This window comes from Ooceraea biroi, chromosome 3 (genome assembly GCF_003672135.1).
Source record: "Ooceraea biroi isolate clonal line C1 chromosome 3, Obir_v5.4, whole genome shotgun sequence".
Classification (NCBI taxonomy): domain Eukaryota; kingdom Metazoa; phylum Arthropoda; class Insecta; order Hymenoptera; family Formicidae; genus Ooceraea; species Ooceraea biroi.
Genome location: NC_039508.1, coordinates 3971844 through 3992723, shown reverse-complemented (window position 1 = coordinate 3992723; position 20880 = coordinate 3971844). Strand labels below are relative to the sequence as shown.

Below are 20880 nucleotides of genomic sequence, written 5' to 3'. Positions count from 1 at the left end.
TTTTAGTGTTATCATTTTAAGTAAAACAATATGCAATTATAAGTGCAAGAGTTTCGCAAAACCAATTTATTATTATTAAAATAATATATATATATATATATATGTATATATGAATAAAATGTTAACATATATACACAGGTGAAAAATTTGTGTTAAATTTAACAGATATCACATGTTCCAAACGGTCCACATAAATTTTTGTGTTAATTTAACATAATATGGATATGTTAAATGGTGACACTAATATTATGTTAATATTTTAACCCAAAATGAATGCAAACTGTGAAGTAATTTGAAATAAATTTTGTGTAAAATCAACATATTTTTAATGATAAAATTAACTCGAAAAAAAAGTTATTTTTACATACATCTTTACTCTCAACATAGTTTTCTGTAAATTTTAACAGATAAAACTTGTCACTAATAATACGGAACATATCTATTTTGTAAAATAAAAAATAGGTGCACAATGTGTAATTTTTACATTTATTTAGTTGTTTTAAAAATTTAACACTCGAGTTGAATTAACACAACAGCAACATGTTAAATTAACACATGAATGTGTTAAATATTTAACACAAAAATGTTAACCGGCATATTTTTTAACAAGAAAACACAAATTTTCCAACTGTGTAAAAATAAAAATAATTACATTTTTTAATCAAGTACATATTTTATAAAAAAGTAACGAAAAAGTAACGAATCGTTATTTTTTAAGTAACGGTAACGAGTTACTTTTTAAAATTGGTAACGAATAACGATAACGCGTTACTTTTTACGAAAAATAACGGTAACGGTAACGCGTTACTTTTTTGAAGTAACGTTCCCAACACTGCAATGTAATGTCAAAACTGCAGTCTTCACTAAAATAGGTTATTATATAATACGGATGTAATAACAATCTTTAATACACAATTTATGTATATATTTATGTATGTGCATCATTTATAATTATAAGCGTACCCCTCAAAACAAATAAAAAAATATTATATATTATATAATTGTAATATTGTAAGGATAAGCGCACTTACGTCCGTTGTTAGTAGCCATGATGGTACCAATATGCCTTTCTAGAGTAGAGGTAACATAACCGCTCATATCGGCAATTGTTTCTCCCTGGCGAATCCTCAGCGTTCTTTTTCGTATGCACCAATGATCATTGCTTTTATCATTCTATCCACCAATAACGCACAAGTAACACAAATGTAGCGTGCGTTATAGCAGGTTATAGATATGACTTACTTAACGTAAACAACGATGCCAGATTCCATGCATTGGTTGGTGGCATTTGGTAGTATTCTCTCTCACTCTCGCAAGAGGGCGTTGAGTCGAGCGAGAGTGAGACAGAATGCTACCGCCGAGTTCATTTTGTTACTGTAAACGTCCGGTGAATTTATTAACTACGTTAGTAGGAGTTTAATTAACTGACCTACGCTAACGATTGTCTGGTGTATCTTTTTTGCGAAGCGACTCTGATGAAAACTGTGCAAGATTTTGGATTCTCCTACAAGCGTGTGACACTAATTCGCGAAATACTCAAGAACATTACGTAAAAACAGAAATATAAAGAAAATAACTGGAAGGTTATGGTTTTCCTGTTGGCGGATAGCAATGGTGAGTGATATTGTAATGCCAAAACTATGATTTCTCATGACTGTTAAAATTAAGCTACAACATGCTTTATTGCATATCCAATTTACATGACTGGACCATATTCAATATCACTGCACTATTTTTGATGCGATAATATCGAGAATATGTCGGCGTTGGCATGGCTGTTAACATGCTTTCTTTAGTAATCCTTGAAAATCCATGTGATATTTAATAAAACAGGAGAATTTGCTTCCTAGAAACAAGAATATCGTCAGTTGATCTTCTTAAAGTTTTAATTAAATTAATTCCCTTAAAATGCGAAAAAAGTATTTAAACGTAATACTTGGACGTAAAAAATAGCTCATATTTCATGTTTCGTTGGTGTAATCGGCAATGTGTAAATGAGCTAATAATTCTCTCTCTTTCTCTATGTACTTAATTTATAAGCGATGTCATGATTCACAATCGGAAAGAAATAAAAATATTCTCTGAAACTTCTCAATCAACAATTGAAGATGATCGATATCGAAAATGCACTTTACCTATCCTATTGTAAACTCTATTGCAATATCAGACGATAGATTTCTACTTCATTGCAAGGAATGGATGACAGTGAAGTAGGATATTGATGTTTTCATTAGCTGAAACCAGATATGTCTGCTATTGTATCGTCAATGCAACGTGTCGGGCATATCATCTGGTGTACATTGATAATGGTTAATTAATACGCAACACATGTTGATTTTTACCGAGGCAAAGCGCTCTATAGATGCTACTAATACTCCAACAACTCTTAGATTGAAACTTTTCGTACTCCTTTCTATCAAAAACAGTATCAGTTTTTGTATACGTATGGGTGCTTTGTACCAGTAAACGTTGTATCTATGAAATAATAGTCAGACATTGCACACAAATGGATAATTGGAGAAAGTAATTTTACTTTTTAATAATTTTATGTAGCAGTAATTTTGTCAATGTACGTGCTAAAAGATTTTATATATCATGTATTATTGTAAAGCATTTCACAATATATTTCTTACGCCGTGAGATATACGTGGTTATCGTGATCTGTAACTTGTTGCCCAAAATAATTGGATAAGAATATATACATCACAATACTAAATGCGATTATAAAATGTTTAGCAAGTTGCATGAAATGTTCTTTATGCAATAACGTTCGAGAGATCTGAAATATAGCGCAATTAACATTTTTCATAAAAACACCAAATAATTATTTCATTTATCAAGATTACAAAACAATTACATTGGATATTATGAAAAACAATTCTGTAAACTTTGAAATATCGTACTGATACATTAAAAATAAGTTCGATAATGCGAGCAAACTCACTCCAAAAAAATTGAGACTCATGCAAAGTACACCAACGACAGCTACACCGAAGAACGAATTTCCAAAATTGGAAATAAACAATGTGGAGAACCTTTAAGGAGAAACCATTCTATGTTATATGTATTACATTAGGCTGGTACAAAAATAATTACGATTTTTTGTTATTAAGTTAAATAGCAGAAACCGCAATTATTTTTATAATTATAATTATTGTTAGACGAATACTAACTCCATTGCATCGCGATGAATAGTTATAGCATAAACTATCTGTCTATACTGCATCATCTCTTTCTCCGCGCTAATATTTTCCAGCACGTTTCCCAATGCCTTCTCGAGACGGTAACTGCATATGGAAATAATTTCTCCTTTATAATCATAGTCTTCCTACGCGAAAAAAATGATTTACTGACATCACATATTTTACAAATCATTTTACATAATATTTTCATGTTTCTGCAGTTGTATATCTCAATATCCAGTTTCTTTACCTGGCGATTTGAAACATTCCGCAGCTATGCTCCACGTATGATAAGAGCATCAGTCCTGTTGCTGCAAATGCAGTTCCTCCTATACTAAAAGCTACGTTAGTGTGCAGCAAAATTAGATAGAAATATTTTTCTTCATCGACAAAATACTCTGTCAGGAACAGTTGCATCGGGTGATTAGACTCGTTTATATGCAAAATAGCACTAAGAAAGTACGGCATAAACGACAGCATATTAAAACTGATCACGTAGCATACGAGAAGAACTGTGGAATGTTTAAAGAAAAATAATCAAATGAATCACTGTTTTGAATTTTCCAAAAAGTATTGTATTGTACACTGAAACTGTCTTACATATAAATATGATTGTAATACGTTTTGCGTCGTTGCCATATTTTTGTATGATAGCGATCTCGTTCCCGTCTCTTAACTCGTTACACATATGTTGAAGTTGTTCACCTAAAAGTCTTACCTATTGCGTTAACACAAATATTTAGCGTTCTTCATTATAAATTTTTCAAAGAAATCATTTTAGATAAAGGCTTATTTATCAGGGATGTTTATTTGGCCGAGCAGAATGAAAGCTTTACTTACAGTATGAGTGTTTGCCCAGAATGCGTTGTATGTAATCATAAATGTAACATTGAGCGATACAACTGAAAGAACTTGAACAACAAGATCAATAGTGAATTGTGCAGTCAGGAATACTGTAAGCTGCGATTAATAAAATTATTAAAAGAATGTTATATTTTAATATTGAAATTTATTTGTTTATCATTAAATCATGACATATGTAACATTTTATAAACTTCGACGCTAATCTTCAAAAACGTAAAAAAAGCGAGAATTTATTTGAAATTTAAATAACAATACTACAGCGCTGAGAAAAAAAACTAAAACTCTTGTATACACCTAATATGTGTATAATAAAATGTAAAAATTGAAGAAACTTTATATCTAGAAGTATCATGTCGATATAAATCTAAGGACATACCTGAAATATCACAGAGCTACTTAGAATACCAAAAAACAGAATTAACTGTAAGTGAACAAGTTTTGATTGCTCGTAAGGCCATAAGCCAACTAGAAGAAGTAGAATTCTGTTGAGATTAAAGTGTTGGGTTTTAAGGCAGATCGTCATTCTTCTACGAGATCCGCAATGCATTTAACTACGGAAAAGTCAGTGGACCCTTCACGTGTTCCTCTTTCTTGGAAAACTTACTGGAAAAGTTAGTTTAGAATTTTGCCGTTTACATTACTGGAATTACTGGAAAATTATTTTAGAATTTCGCTTTTTAAATATAAATATGGAGTAATCATGTAAAGTACAGTATATTAAAGTGCGCAATTTAGTATAAACGTATCGTAAAAAGTTGCAAAATACCACCGTGAGATCGAAATACTCTCAATTTAATGCCGTCGCGCGGGAAGAAACGGGCGATCGATTGAATTGGTAGAGAGAAGAGAATTCAACAAGTGTTTATTTCCCACAGAAAAATACTTGTAAAATAATGTCTTGAGCGAAGTCCGCGCAAAATAATATATACGCAATTACCCTTATTTCGCAAGTCGATGTTTCGCGTGCTTTATTCCAATGTGCGGACACGAGATACATTTATTCTTTTTTGAGAAGGCAAGTTGATTTGGGCGCCGTATCAGCTGCGGAGTTATCGCTAGTATGATATACACTATAGTATAATATAGTATATAATATATAATATACACATCTCTTTATACATGTTTTACATTTATAAAGAAATTCATATAAATATAAATATAAATATATATATATGGTTTTAAATGTTTGATAACTTGAGTAGTTGAGAGATGGGATTGGTGAGAGAAGACTTCGGTGTGGTAAAGTGTGTATATATATATGCGCGATGGAGTTGGGGAGAATTGGTTGCTGCGATCGAAAATAACTGCTATTAACAAGGGAAATACCGCTAACTAACAACGGTCACAACTGTCCGAAGCCGATTTTATTCTTCTTGAAATATTTTATTATGTATAAAAATATAAGAGACACGTATTTCTTTATACGTACCCAATCTCACTTTTAAGGGGTAAAACACCTCCTGAAAGATAATTTGGCATATTATCTATTTACTATCTTTGCTTGATAAGTGGGATAGTAGTACGACTCGACGGTGAATTAGTCGGTTTTCTTTTAAAATAGCATGAGCAGATGAAGAAGAAGCTGTCATTTCAAAGCAGTTTTATCTTTATTTATTTATTTATTAAATGTATTATATAAGTAAAATAAATTACGTAAAAGAAAAATATGTGCTGAGGTTATAATTTATTAATACCACACAGGTCCAGGTATCTATATTCAAAAATATCGCGCATAGATAGTAACAAATTATATATATGTATATATAAATATATACACATGTATATATAATATATGTATACATATATATGTGTATATATGCATACGTATACTCTCAATATCTTACAATTTCTATATTTATCTTTTATAATAAAAACAAAAAGGAGATTACTAGATCTTCTCTTGCGTCAGTACTTATAGTTTACAGTTATCTTCGCACACATTAGATTCACAGTTACATATCTCGTAGCAGGTTTTTAGTTTCGTAAAATCGTAGTCGGGAGTATACAATACCTAACGTACTCGAAATTCGCAAATAGGAAAAAAGATGAACAGCCACTTCTTGTTTCGCTGCAGCGTATTGCAACAAGCATCAAACACAGCTGCAATGACGATTTTTCCTTCCCCCAGCGTGATGCAACTTTATTATATTCGGATCGAGGCCGCTTGCTGCAATTGGAGCAACTTATTCTCGCATTCGTATATATTATTTTTATTTGCAGCAAGACTAGTCATCATAATGTATGTATCTTCAGTTTAGTCATAATGGAGCAGGAATACCGATGCCGATCGTTATCACCGCTTTTCACAGTTCGCACCGTTATTTTACGTTAAACTGGAGTAGATATGAAAGTGGAGCGCGCATTTACAAAACAGCCACTTAAGACGAGTATGGTCTCCATCCTTGTATGCGCGTTTGTAATGTAAAAATACAACTGATAAAGATCCTATCTTCGACTACACGTTATTAAAGCTAACATATATATATGTATATACACATATACATGTACGTATACATACATATACATATATGAAATATTTACTATGTATATAGTACATCAAAATTATCGATTTGAATGGTACACTGTTTCCTCTCTCTCTCGGCCTATTTTCAACAAATAATACAAGTAACGACTACCGCATAGTACATTCCGCGATTCGATTAGAACGCTAATTTTCACACACACGCGTACATTATGCACCGCCAATTTTGTGTGCACGACTCAATATGAGCCTATTAAAATACACGAATTAGTAAGGCACTTTGACGACACGCTACGACGATTTCCATGTACATCCATGAACGTGATCCTATTCTCGGAAGACGAACGGTCTTGGTAGCCAACGGACGGACCAAGTGCATTCCAAAGCCCTCACGGGTATCATCAATGCACTTGGAAAAAGGCACTCGACTTTATTGTTACACGTTACGCGTCACTGTTGCTACACAAGTCGATCCTATCCATCGCGCGATTAGAAGCTTACGACCGTGCACAACCGTGTTTCAACCGTATCAATCCTTTCAACCGTACTTTGTAGAGTTGGCATTTGAATCCACTTTTCTCAAAAGGAAAAAAGCACGTGAATATAATGATTAAACCTGTTCAGTAAAGCGATATATATACATCAGTTCCTCGTTATCGTTAAGGCTCTTATCGTGTAAAGATATTAGTTACAATGTGATGGCAACTTTACTATGATATACCAGATTACGACGTAACTATTTAGGCATCATTACTTTTCTCCGTTTTGTTATGTTAGTCTCATGTCGACGCTCTTATTGTGTAATGAACGTTTTTTACTTTGATTTTAGATTCAAATGTGTAATTATTGATAGTACAGTTTTCGCAGTAAATTGACACGATCATGCGATAAATCAGAGCTGTAAAAGAAGTGCATATAATATATATATGCATATATGTATATATGTACAATGTACTAATAAATTCATAATATCTCTTAGAAATTAGTATTTGAAAACATTCAGACAATCGTTTAAAAGTTGCATTAAAATACACGATGAACACATTACATCCATTCGAGAATCTATACATAATTAATATTTTTCATATAATTGTTATTATTTATAATAATTCTTCGTAGAATTTTATATAAAAGACGATATTAAATAAGACCGATACACACATTTAGAAGCCACATTATTCTAATTATCTGCAATATATCACAGTACTTGCTGAAACACACTAAAAATTGTATATTTTCAGCCAATACAAACGAATCAAAATGGCAAGCAAAATATGTTTTGTTTTTCCGACATATCGCGTTTTATAACAATATATTGCCTAGCCATCAATCACTTTGCTTCTGTCAATCTTTCGTTCGTATTTTATATATATATTTTTGCATACATCTAATACATATATACATATATATATATATGTATTAGATGTATGCAAAAGTTTTAGTCATTTTTTAGTCACCTTTTCGCTTTTTAGGTGTATAATATACGCAATACAATTAAATTATCAAAATATTTGCCCTTGTAAAGGCGTTTTATGATTCTCTGTTATCTAATTCCTTTGTGAAAAGTTGTTTCGTTTATTTCAGCCACATCTCAAAAAAAGAACTATGTACTAAAAAGGTACTGCATCGATTGGAACAAATGCTAATCCAAAGGCACCAAGTTGGATGAATTTCCATAGCGGAAAAACTTTCCAGCCCAAATCCAAAATAATTGCTAATTTGCTAAATGCGAAAAGCATGTACAGCTTTTCATCGCTTATCGCACTCATTATTATTCTTCGAAGTTTATCGTTAAATTATAACATATGACGGTTTAGAATCTTTGATGCCAACTCTTTAAAAACGTAAAAATAGCGAAAATTTAATTAAAATTTAAATACCATTGGAAAAAAAAGATTAAGATTTTTGCAAACACCTACTATATACACATCACCCGGAAAAAAAAGAAAAACTTATTTCGCACTCTTTGCGGAACGACGTACTCTGATTATATATTATAGAATGTAAAACGATCACGTATATATAAAAATATGTCACGTAAAATGTTTAGAACTTAATGCACTGGAGATTATGCGCTGCTTATTGAAATTGCAACATAATGGAGAAGTTTTTTTAAATTATACTGAATTTTATATTATAAATAGAATATTTTCATACATGTCCACTTTTCTCTCAATTTGTTTTCCTACATATTATTAAAATCTTATCAGGAGGTAAATTCCGATATAAAGATTTCGTAAAAATCGTAAATCGTACGGTACTGAAAATATGGTACAGCATTTAAAAACGGTACAAGCGTATCCATAAAAAAATATATGTACTACGCTAGACACAGGGATCCTTTTCCTAACTTTCTTGCAAAGTATGATATACAGATTTATCTGTAAAACTGATAAGCGAGTCTTAATAATGCAGAAGTAAAGGGTCACACGATACGTTTGGGAGATTATTCCGTTCAATATCTACATGCAGTTTTCATGCGTAGGAAAATTATATAAGACGCAATTGTCCTTTGTTTCCTTTTTTTTACATATATATGGGCAAAACTCACGTATCCCCGTCGAGTTTAGCCTAATGTCATACGTAGACAGGACCTTGATTGTCATTATCATCCAAATTGATTCGACTAGTATACGCGGGACCACCACCGTCATCGAAAAAGCGCCTGAACGTAAACTCGAAGAAACCGTGAAACTGCTTTGCATTGTCCAACAATTCGTCCGATTTATTAGAGTCCGAAGACTCGGAGTTGCGCAACTTGTCAGGATCCACGGGATCAAAGTTACTTGTGTCAGTCGGATACTGTATACGAGGTATGTGCGGGGCCACTTGACGTCGCAAGCCTTTCTCGAAGTCTATACTCGCGAAGAACGGATGACTCTTGACCTCGTTCGCGTTTTTACCTAACCGGCGATCCGCACCAACACAAAGCTTTAATATTAGATCCATACCTTCCGGCGACAGATTTGCTTGCTGTGGTATATGAAGCGATGTTTCCCAATTAATGACCTGTGGAAACGAAACATTTGCATAAAAAATTTTAAATATTTAAAAATAGATGATATTTATTGCAGCTATCATTGTCATTTACTATTTACTTGTAAAAATTACCTTATATTGTGTCTCAGCAGGCGAATTGGCAAGAAACGGTGGAGAGCCCACTAACATCTCATACAATATTACTCCTACACTCCACCAGTCGCATAACTGCGTGTAGCCCGTACGCTGTAAAACTTCTGGTGCGATATAGTTCGGTGTCCCTACCAAGGAATGCGCCAAACACCTTTGATGCTCCCTATGCCGCCTACGCTCTAACGGTTTCAACTGTAGGTTGCATTGACATTCGTTATTCCAATCATCAGTCGGATCCATCGAGTCTTGTTTACCATGACCTAAAATCGGACAAAGAATACATCATCACCTTGTCCTATATTACATATTTTTAAATGTTTCAATTTTCTATTATTTTAAATAGGATATCTGCAGAGCGAAATAAAAAACATTGAAGTGTTCGAAATGTATTTACCGTTTTGTTGGTAATATTTGGAATTGTGAGTCCAACGGAATCCCGTGCACAGACCGAAGTCGGTCAGTTTGATGTGCCCGTCGCGATCGATCAGGATATTGTCCGGTTTGATGTCCCTGTGAATAAATCCCATCTTGTGGACACTCTCGACTGCGCACGTCAGCTCAGCAATGTAGAATCTTGCTAATGGCTCCTTGAAAATGCCCAGTTTAATCAACAGCGACATTAAGTCACCTCCGGGTATATAATCCATCACGAAGTACAGATTTTCCTTGTCCTGGAACGAGTAATAAAGCTTGACGACCCACTCGTTGTCAGCCTCCGCCAGTATGTCTCGCTCGGCCTTCACGTGAGCGACTTGATTGCGATTCAGCACATCGGCCTTACGTAGAGTCTTCATCGCGTAGAACTGATTGGTATCAATCTTCCTCACGAGCGTCACCTCACCGAAGGCACCCACGCCAATCGGTTTGATCTTCGTGAACATCGACTTGTCCATTTTCGCCCGTTTCAGTCTGATATAATTGGATTCTTTCTGCGACAGCATCTTCCTCATCATGCACTGCGCCTCCTTGCTCAGGCCGATCTTCGACATCTCCGTCTCCAACTGCAAACGTCGATAGAGCCGTTGCTTGTGCGACTTGAGCAGATTCTCCACGTGTTGCTCCATGAAAAATTTGAAAGCCTGGGGAGAATAGTTCCTTACTTTGCAATCCCTGCGCTCCTCCTCTTTCTCTTTACTCAGATTTTTACGCTCAGGTATGGGAGACTGATGCTTGATCTTATAGGGCGAGGGTGATGTATCGTCCTTGGTGCCGCCTTGGTCGGCTTTGGTACCGCCACTCTTGGTACTGCCCTTAGTACCACCACTACCACTGTTGCCTTCGGGCAACGAGTGATTATTGTTATTTCTCGTTGACACGGAGGTCGAGGCGACTGGTGGTAACGGCGGTGCCTCGATCACGTGTTGACAATTGTCAGCCGGTGAGTATTTTCTCTGAAGCGGTGGATGATGAGCGATCGGGGAGCTTCGCAGCGTACTGCCGGTCTCCATTCCGGACGTGATAGTCGAGACATCGTCAGTTGGGGCGCCGTAAGGCGGTGGTGGCAGCGGATGATGCATGCGCTGCGCCGCTAGCGCCTGCATCGTCGTGGCGTAACTTGGTGGTTCCGTCGTCGGTATGCCCGTGGTGGGCGTGGGCACATTATTGACGGGCGGATAAGCGGGCGGTGGTTGTTGTTGCTTCTGTTGAATGGACGATGCGTAAGAAGGTGGTGGCGGCGGTGTATTACTGGTGGTGATTGGCTGGGGAGCCGTGGGTGCAATAGCGGTCTGCAGCACAGGTTTCTGCACCTGGGTGCTCTTTACTGACTGCATGATGATTGGTGGTTGCGTCTTGGCTTGTCGCGCGCCCCACGCTTGCAGTGGCGTCGGTCGGGCCATTGACGTCTGCGTGCTGCTGGGCGGTATCGTCGACACAGTGATGGGACTCGGTGAGCCGGCAGACGTCGGACCCGAGTAGATGCCCGACGACGGGCTCTTGCGATAATCCTGCTGCGACTGTGTAGGGCTCTGCCGATTCTGCATGGAAGCGCTATAAGAAGGCGGCTGCACCGTCTGGCCGACGGACGAGGGTGGAACTATAGGATACGGTGGCGGAGGTTCAACCTGAGTGCTCGTGTTGCTGTTGCTCGCCTGATAGATGCTGAGTGCCTGCATTTGCTGCGTCAACTGCTGCTGCACCTGCGGGCCATTCTGCACGATCATTGGCTGGCGACTGCTCGAGTTGCTATTAGCGCTCGCTACCGGACTGGTGCCCCGCTGCGGCGGATTCATGGCCGACGTCGACGTGGCACCCGCGGTACCGGGCGCCGTCGCGGCCGGTCTCGTCGGCACGACTGGCGCGGGCGACATTCGCTTGAGCATCTGTTGCATGTTGGTAGGCACATTCGGCTGACTGTATGGAGCGTGAGGTGGTGGCGGCGGCGGCGGTGTAGAACTACATCGAGGGGGCGGTGGCGGCGGTGGTTCGCGCTCCACGAAATTACTCGGCGAGTACTGGCGGCTCAACTGTGGATGCGTGCCTAATTCCGTGAGGCGTGGACTGTCGGATCGCGAGCTGCCCGCCCCGCTGTCCAACGCGGGGCTACCTCGTTGCAGGCTCAATTCCCTCTCCAGGCTTGGCTTTCTAATCAATTTGGTATTGAGTTTACCGAGCCCGTTCAGAGACTCCCCCTGAGCCTGCTTCAGATATTCTATCGCCGCGTCCAACCGCCATCCTGCGAGCTTCAGGGCACGTACTCCTACTTCCTGTAAAGCGATAGCGAGAAGCAAATTTGTATGATTGCTCAACTCTGATAATACTTGACCAAGATGTAACGAAATAAGTGCTCTTACTTCCGAGTATCCCATAGCTAATAATTGTCCCAGTGCCTGTCGCTGATCCTGCTTGTCAATCGTAGAACCAGAAGCGCCGGACAGTCCGCTGTGCCCTGATGCGGAGCTTATACCACTGGTCGTTGATACAGTAGAAATAGTACTAGCGGCACTGGAACCCAATTCACAAACCCCACCAATGTTCGCAAATGGTAGCAACGAATTACGAATCTCAGCTAACGCCTTCTGATGGTATCCAGAGCCACGAGTGCTCGATTTGCTGACCACAGGCGGATTCATAGTGACCCATGCTAGGCCCTCGGGGACCTAGCTTTAATCTGGCTGTGACATGTATAAATCTGCGACAGAAATGACAAAATTTTTCAATTATATCTAGTTACGTAAATAGCGTGTATGTTGCTGCTCAACGATTGAATTAAATCAACATTGCTCCAGAATTTAAAAGTAAATTAAAGAAAATATTCATTATTGCGTATACAAATATTTTATCTTTTCTGATTTACGTTAAATACATAGTTTCTACATAGTTCATCATCATTAGCGCGGTTTCTATTAAATGTCAATAAATAATTAATACTTTTACAGATAAAATGCCCACTACGTCACTACACACGCTACCATAACTTTCTACGCTAGCGTGATCTCGATTTACAATAATTTCTTTACAACATCCCTAAACTGATCATTTTGCATAGAATACAAACACAAGTTTGACCTATGCGACAAGGTGATGCTTACAGAACAAATAATCACTGGTAATTCAATCTGCAGTAGGTACTCCCCAGCATCATGGCAGCAACAGTGTACGAATGTACAGTCTGTTCGGTTCACCAATAACACATCCGAAGGACCAAGTCACTTTTACCCTCGAACGTTCCTTCAAAGTCTATTATGTATAGTGACGATGCTGCATGATAACGATATGATTGATAAACACGGGAATCTATCGTATGCGCGAAAATGAAAGTGACGGGGACGGCGAGCGGGCCCGTGGAACTCGTTCAAGTACCTCACAATGTCGCGGAGAACGAGAAGCCTCAAGCAGTTGTCTCACAGGCGGACTCGCGAGCATGTTGACGGCGAGGTAACGAGCATAACTCGCGATCGGTCCGTCCTCGGCAGTTTCGAGCGAGCGAGCGAGCACGATTCGAGCGCGCGAGCTAACCTAACTCGGCCAATTGGCGGACGAATGGGTCCCACTCGGGCCGACGTCGAAGCGCGACGGCGACGGATTCGGGCGTCGCGTGCGTCCGTCAAGCGCGTCGAGATGCTCATAAGATCACGGAGATGCCGAGTAGCCCCAATTCGCCGTGAGGCCCCGCGGGACGGGGTTGTCTTGACGGGACGACGATGGTGACGGGCGCGCGAGTAGCAGCAGCAGCGATCCCGAGCATATTCCCGTCGTGCTCTCTTGCGATCATGCCGCGCGGCGAGTCATGTGACGAGGCTGTGCGAGCTAGAGCGCGACGAAGGCCGACGGTGCGGCTGCGAGTCGCGTTGTCTCCTGGTGCGCCGTGCGGAACGAGCGGACGTACGATCGACGAGCAACCGAACAGGCAGGCGGACACACACACACGCGCGCGCGCGCGGACCCTGCTCTGGGTGTGTGCGCGCGCGGTATGTATGCGTGTGTATGCGTGCGTACGGTTACGCGCGCGCGCGCATACACCGTCGCTCCGTCGGGCAACTTCGGGTTCCGCGATGCTCGCAAGAATCCGCGATTCACACGCGCAACAACAAAGGCAGACACGGCCGTAAATTACTAGAGTAACTGGCAGCCATCTTGAAATGCTGCATTCCTGTACGCATATCCAGCAGCAGCAGCGGGCGACGTAACATCCTTTCCTCGTAATCTCCCGATGTGCACGCCGTGCCCGCACGATCCGTGCGTAACGCCACGGGAGAAATTCGCCGCCCGTCGCATTCCTTCGTACGTCGATTAATATCGCAGAGAGCCGCGTGCGTGCGTGTGTGTGTGTGTGTGATCGCTGTATCCTGTTGCTGCATGTATACATATGTCATACAAGACTCTCGTAAGTTGCTACGAGAGTCGGTCTTCCGTGCTCGACGATCGTAGCGATCATCGTTGCTCCGTACGGTCGTTCGAGGATCGCTCTAATCCAGCTGCAGATTGTTCGGGTCTGTTCATCTCGACTGTGCCCGCGAACATCCTCTGCGTTAGGAGTGAAGTAGATCCGCCTTGCATTTGATAGGGGGAGCGAGAGAAGAAAAGTAGGAAATGCGACTAGAAGAACAAACCCGACAGAAGAGCCCATTGGAATTTTGAGGGATTCACGTGTTTTGATGTCCAGCGGTCCACGAACACATATTTTTAATGTCGAGATATTTGCAGCGCGCATTTTCGGCTTGTGCGCTTCGAAAACTTGAAACGTTTCGTCATCCATGTCATGAGAATGCGGCATTATTTCATATAGACGTAACCTAAGACCAGTATTCATATAGTATACATATGACAACAACAACAGGCAACAACAATGGCGTATTCCGTGAACATATCCGTGGAGGCGCCGATCGAGAACCAGATTCAGGAAATTACTTACGATGGCCAAGAAATTTACCAAGCGTACGTAACAGATTTAGCAATAACATAGAATACAGTAAACGGTATTTATTTAATGCAAATTGTAGTGGATGTTCACTATTCGTCGTATCTTGTTTAACTAACCTCACTTTGATGGAAGATCGAATAAAACTATATGTTAAATTGTTTTATCAATTGTACTCCAGACCACTCACACTGTCTGAGAACTTGGCAAAGATCGCTCAGAGGATCGACTTCAGCAAAACAAATGGTGAAGAGGTAAAGAAGGAGCAGTTAGAGGGTGGAGAAAAGGGCGAAGAGGATTCGAAGGATTCTGCTTCGTTTCAGTCCTCCTTGTGGCCATGGGATAGTGTTAGGAATAAATTAAGGTTTGTCATGGTTTTTTTGTAATTAAGGATACAATATCTAAGACGTTTCAAGTCTACTATGGCCACGATCCAGTAAGATGCTCCAAATGTTTCATAATTTTAACATTTTAATATTATAATTAAGTACCTAATTAGATTTTGTTGTATTTACATATTATTAATTTCTAATAAGTGGAATGTAAAATCTAAATTTCCTGCATCTATTTTACAGGAATGCTTTGACAGAAGTTTGCGTATTGGCTGACGTACTTGCAATAGCTAAAGAGAGAAATTACATGGTGTTAGATCCAGTACCTCAGGATACGATCGAACAGAAATCCATGGCACAAGTGTACGCCAGGAAAAAGGCACTGGCGGGTGCGGCAAATGTTCTCATGAACGGTGCTGACAGATTACGAAATTGCCAAACCGAACTAGCTAGAACTAGATCCACCCCTGACTTCCACATCGAATTGTTAAGATTACGGCAAAATTGGCGTTTGAAGAAAGTCTCGAACTCTATCATCGGAGACCTTAGTTATCGAACTGGTATGTGCCTATCTTCATTCACTTGAACTTTCATATTTTATCAAAGCTATAATTTAACTTTTACCATTTATGCTACTAGCTGGCTCAAAGTATACGCAAACGGGCATGTTTGAAGTCACCAAAGCTGAGGAAGAAGAAAAAAATAACACCAGTCCGCCAGCGTCTCCTAATGCTGGTAGCAACGTGTCGGGGCAGTCTCACGGCCCTTCAAACGCAAAAGCCTCTGCGCTACGCGTGACTATACCTAGTGAGCTGCAGGGCGTAGCCTACATTGAAGTATTATGCCAGAAAGGTAATGTAACGAGAGAAATTGATCCATTCGGAAATGTAACACAACAAACCGCACGGTACTTGTGCAAGACAAATGAACTTACGCGATTGTTTAGATCAAGAGGATTTGTGTAACGCGAACATAAGCCTGCTCAATAGTAGTACGAATAATTCAAATGCTGACATGCATTGGCAACAGAAACTGGAGGCTGCACAGAACGTCCTATTTTGCAAGGAACTGTTTAGTCAATTAGCGCGCGAGGCAGTGCACTTGCGCGCACCTATACCTCATATGGTCGTTGGAAACCAGATAATGGCTACGGTACGTACTTCATGACTAATACTCGAAAGCTTCCGCCTTGTAGTACTTGACGTTCGAATATAGATATTATATATACCAAATTTTTTTTCTGTAAATGGCTTCTTTATAATACATAATATAATTATAATAATATTAATAATAATACTATAATAATATTCTTTTAAACCTAAACATTAATTTTTTGTTTATATAAGTACTAAAAAGGATTCTCTCTGCGAAATACATCTGATAAAATCTGATTTTGTCTCTGTATCAGGTGCTCCCAGGAATTCAGTTAATAATCGGCTTGTGCCACAGCACAGGCAGCGACAAGAAGCCCACTGCTCCACCACCGCACAAGACGGATCACGATCACGTGTTGGAGCACTCGCTGCATCAATTATTGCGTGAAGTGCATCACAAGAACACCCATCATCCGTTTCCCCATCCCTCTTCCGGACCGTTGGGACCGAGTAAACGTAGATGCTTAGCAGGCCCGACCGCCGCCGACAGATACGAGCTTCTAGAAATGACGAAGAGTCAGACGCTGCTGGAACAAATCATCCAACAGGCGCAGCACTTCTTCATGCGCCTGCGCACGGAATACGTGCTCGACACGATAGCGAAGGAGGTGAAGGATCCCCTTATCGTTTCGCACTGGAACGCGTTGAACTCGCCGACGCAGTCCTGCGTGAAAATTAATATCCTGACGCACGGATACGATAGCGTGTGTCGGACGTCAATGGTCGTGCACGTCGGCGAGAAGTCGCTCAAGTGCGTGTGTCGCGACGGTAGGGTCATGCACATGAGCTACGAACCCCAAGAACTGCGAGACTTGATTTTCTGTCAGGTCAGTTTCCCTTCACGTTTTTATCAATACTTGTAGGATATAAAATTCAAGAGAAATTTAAAAATGCTTGATTTTTAGTTACTGTAAAAATAATGTGACGATTCTTTTCTGTGCGCAGATCTATCAGCATCAGATAAGCGCGGTACAGGCTCTGGCGAAGTGCATGGGCTGGCAGTTTCTGGCAAATAGTTCGCATCTCGGACTCGGTTCAGTGGAACCTCTAGGAAATGCCAGTAGCTGCATTTTAGCCTCACCGATCGGCGATAGGTAATTAAGATTTCAAGTTTGAAAAGTCTCTCTTACGCATGTCTATTTACAATAACTATTCGGCTTTTTTCACAGGATGATAGCCGTACGATGCGAGCCGCAGACGGGCGTGCAAGTCGCTATTGCTCATTCCCCCCGAAAGGATTTCTTCCCCGGCCAACTCGTTCGAGAGAGAAAATGGGAGAACCTGGGAGGCTCCTTCAAAGAAGTTAGGTGGGACAAGATGGAAGGGAAGAATTTCCTCAACAAAATGGAACTGCTCATGGCTTCCTTAACGAGCTCCTAAGTGTGTACTGTATTGCATTCCAATTTTGTTAGAATGCAATTTTTTCCAAAGTGACACTCGTAACGACGCTGTTTTCTGAAATAGTTAGGTTCTTGCGGAAAATACAAAACGTTTTATGGATAAACTATCTTTTTTTTTATGAAAAAAGGCATTGCATAAATTTGATTATCCTCCCTTCTCTAATTATTGATCATTTTTATATTATTATTATTAGAATTTAATTTTTGACTGTGATTTCTAACAACTTGTAATTATTTGTTGTAATTATCGTACGTCATATTACTGAACATTACTAATAATTCAAAACAATATGGGAAATGGATGTAAAACCTAGGTAGTACCTTAACTGGTTATTTTAAAATGTTCATCATAAATTTATCTGTAGCTGATCTTGACAGTGAATCGATTATTGTAATAACTGGATTATCGTCATGTAATCATGACTCGACGATTGTATCGCATTTACATCTGAAAAGTGAGATAACAGTTAATTTATACAACTGAAGTACAAAAATTGTTTTTATTTAACTGCCATACGAAATGCAATGTGAATCGGATAATAAACGATCGCGAGATGCGGTAAGTGAGGATTAAATAGATCAAATGTTAAGAGGTATACATATGTTACAGTAATTATCTTAAGTGTAATCATCTTGATGGCTTCTTTTTTTCTTTCCTCTTTACATACAAAAAGTAACGAACAATTCCTTAAATTACTTATGGTTTCTTCATTTAAATCTAGTCAAGGAATTCACTTTTAAGGCGCGAGTTCACGCATAAATACACATCCCGATTGATGTTAGTAGTACATTAGATGCATACATATATACATACACGCATACGGGCGCACGTGATCACGCACACATCTCAAACTTTCTGTTTTCTCCTCAAGTCAAGACGCACGGGACCAATGTACACTCTCCTCAGTGTCATGCTCTTGATCGAAACGCTATTCCGACTTTAGTCACATTCTCATAACCGTTTCGATGGATTTAAGGGACGGACTAGCAGCTTGACCGAATATTCAGTGCTAGACTCTTTGAAAGGGAAAGTAACTGGAATCCTTACGTAATGTGTTACAGTTTCAGGAGATGTGTTTCGAGGTATGTGAATTTAAAAACGTCAATCATAGCATGAAAATTGTCCTTGACATTTAGTTTGGTCAAAAGTGACTGTATTATTATATGCGCAATTCAATAAAATATGTCTTTAGCCACGCAATACTTATCGATACTATTTATGTTTTCTATGATCCTGCTTAACAATCTGAAAGAATGAAAATATTCTGCTCACCCAACGCACTGTCCTCACACGTGCCACGTAATGGAGCAACGAACAATTCTCTTACGGCCTAGCACCTAAAGAAAATCCTCCTTCTTATTACGACGTTTCGTGTCTGCCGGATTTATCAACCGCGATTACATCGTTAAGTAACCTTCAATAAGTCCTCATTTTCTCTGGAAACAGAGTATTAACGAGTGCGTCCGACCACCTGCGATTTTGAACGCGATCGCGGCCGTTATCACCAGTACTATGTAAGCCGATAGGAGGCTGGCGGCGTACGCCTGATAACGATTGAGCAAGGTCATACATGAGACGAACAGGTGCGATCCGACCACCCAGGCGATCTGTCCCCAGGTTTTCTTGTCCAGAGCGGAGAAGAAGATCACGCCCCAGAACGTATGCAGCAGAATGAAGCACAGAGTGGTGGCAGCTGATATTATGAAAAAGTATTCCGTGCCTTGCCGGAGTCCCATAGTGCCGGGCCCAACTGCGTCGGCCAGAACGTTGACTAAAGCGAAGGCACCGCTCATGAAGCCGAAACCTAAGCCGCAGACGTAAGCAAATACGTGCCTGCTGTCCGCCACGTGGGTCGTTGTGACTTTCTCCAAACCTCTCTCGGCTTTACGCAGCACCCAGTACAGCAAGTACCTTCAACAGAATGAGACACAAGTGAAATATTGAAACAACTGGTCGTACGAGTAGAGATTCAGATCAGCAGGAGATTACCTGAAACCTTCCTGGAACAGCACGGAGAACACCAGTCCGAACGCGAGGTATTCCTGCAGCGGCACGACGGCGTACCAGAGTATCGATGACAGCAGCAGCGAGATGAGCCAGAAAAAGGCGCTAGCGATCAGTATGATTATTCTGATGGGCTCGGCAGCGACGGTGAACGTAAACATGGCTAGCGGTGGGCCGAATGCCAGGAAGGCGCAACCAAAGAATTCCATGACTGTCATTTTCTTTAGTCGGAGGGCTGCGATGACGAGGTCGCGCGGTGCTTCCGTCTGCCGTCGTTCGTCAGTGAACTAAACGCTAAATCCCCTTAATTCTAGGAAGCCTCTTCGCGGCTCGGGCACGGCTGCTTCCTGTCGGGCGCATTTATCCTGCCGATCCTGCCGATCCTGCCGATCCCGCCGCGATCCCGAGCTCAACAGACTGTCGCGCCGGTGTGGCTTAGAAACGTACAAAAGCGCACGCACATCGGCATCACTCTCCGCATTACTCGCTTCTCCTGACAATCTATTTGGACTATTCTGACGACTCTCTTGACATGAGGTGTTATCGATAGCCGTCGTTCCGCTCGGAGCTTCGAGATGAGAGATCGAAACGTGCACGTACGGTCGATACTGCGGCGAGACTATCGCTTGACTTCAGTCGACGAACCTATTACGGCATTTACAACGAACCAGATGATTGGGTAAAATTGGAGCAATCGGATTACGCTCTCGAGACCCGACCAATCAGTTTCGAGTGCTGCGGGCCTACGCCGCGTTCAACGCATTTATTGGTGCAGGTGCAATCGCGACGTTCTCGGTCTCGCCTCGCATACTTTAGTATTTAAACAATGAATAAATAATGACGCGAGCGTTTAAAAATTTCGTCTTGATTTAAAACGGACGGGAGTCAGCGCGGTTCGCGCGACGGAGAAGTTTACGCCTGTTTCACACTTTCCAACGGTTTTTGCGTTGCAAAGACGGACATTGCCCGG

General features: G+C 40.4%; 4 protein-coding genes across 9 annotated transcripts; 1 reads left to right on the top strand and 3 right to left on the bottom strand.

Moving 5' to 3' along the window:
* Window positions 1-1666: 1666 nt before the first annotated feature.
* Window positions 1667-5720, bottom strand: LOC105285721 (odorant receptor 85b). Of its 6 annotated transcripts, none has more exons than XM_011350136.3 (10): window positions 4423-5720; window positions 4023-4142; window positions 3783-3900; window positions 3433-3694; window positions 3174-3287; window positions 2945-3035; window positions 2634-2779; window positions 2343-2475; window positions 2136-2234; window positions 1667-2027 (listed from the first exon to the last, which is right to left on the bottom strand). In XM_011350136.3, the coding sequence occupies exons 1-9, from the start codon at window positions 4591-4593 to the stop codon at window positions 2184-2186; spliced, it is 1206 nt and encodes a 401-aa protein (XP_011348438.1). In that variant the 5' UTR covers window positions 4594-5720; the 3' UTR covers window positions 1667-2027; window positions 2136-2183. The 6 variants fall into 6 exon arrangements, 5 of the variants coding, with proteins under 5 accessions (XP_011348438.1, XP_011348440.1, XP_011348437.1 ...); XM_011350138.3 differs by having other exon boundaries at window positions 1667-1846; XR_895114.3 differs by having other exon boundaries at window positions 1667-1846; window positions 1937-2475.
* Window positions 5721-7354: 1634 nt separating this feature from the next.
* Window positions 7355-14058, bottom strand: LOC105287504 (serine/threonine-protein kinase Warts). The gene is made up of 5 exons (XM_011353073.2): window positions 13191-14058; window positions 12453-12790; window positions 10055-12365; window positions 9640-9920; window positions 7355-9537 (listed from the first exon to the last, which is right to left on the bottom strand). Exons 2-5 carry the CDS (start codon window positions 12729-12731, stop codon window positions 9106-9108), a joined length of 3303 nt encoding a protein of 1100 aa, XP_011351375.1. The 5' UTR covers window positions 12732-12790; window positions 13191-14058; the 3' UTR covers window positions 7355-9105.
* Window positions 14059-14301: 243 nt separating this feature from the next.
* LOC105281427 (mediator of RNA polymerase II transcription subunit 17) lies at window positions 14302-18032 on the top strand. Its single transcript, XM_011342678.3, has 8 exons — window positions 14302-15036; window positions 15201-15383; window positions 15595-15911; window positions 15991-16203; window positions 16298-16503; window positions 16760-17332; window positions 17451-17599; window positions 17675-18032. Exons 1-8 carry the CDS (start codon window positions 14948-14950, stop codon window positions 17883-17885), a joined length of 1941 nt encoding a protein of 646 aa, XP_011340980.1. The 5' UTR covers window positions 14302-14947; the 3' UTR covers window positions 17886-18032.
* A 361-nt stretch (window positions 18033-18393) lies between these two features.
* Window positions 18394-20544, bottom strand: LOC105281426 (gamma-secretase subunit Aph-1). The gene is made up of 2 exons (XM_011342676.3): window positions 19896-20544; window positions 18394-19817 (listed from the first exon to the last, which is right to left on the bottom strand). Exons 1-2 carry the CDS (start codon window positions 20126-20128, stop codon window positions 19334-19336), a joined length of 717 nt encoding a protein of 238 aa, XP_011340978.1. The 5' UTR covers window positions 20129-20544; the 3' UTR covers window positions 18394-19333.
* Between the last annotated feature and the right edge of the window lie 336 nt (window positions 20545-20880).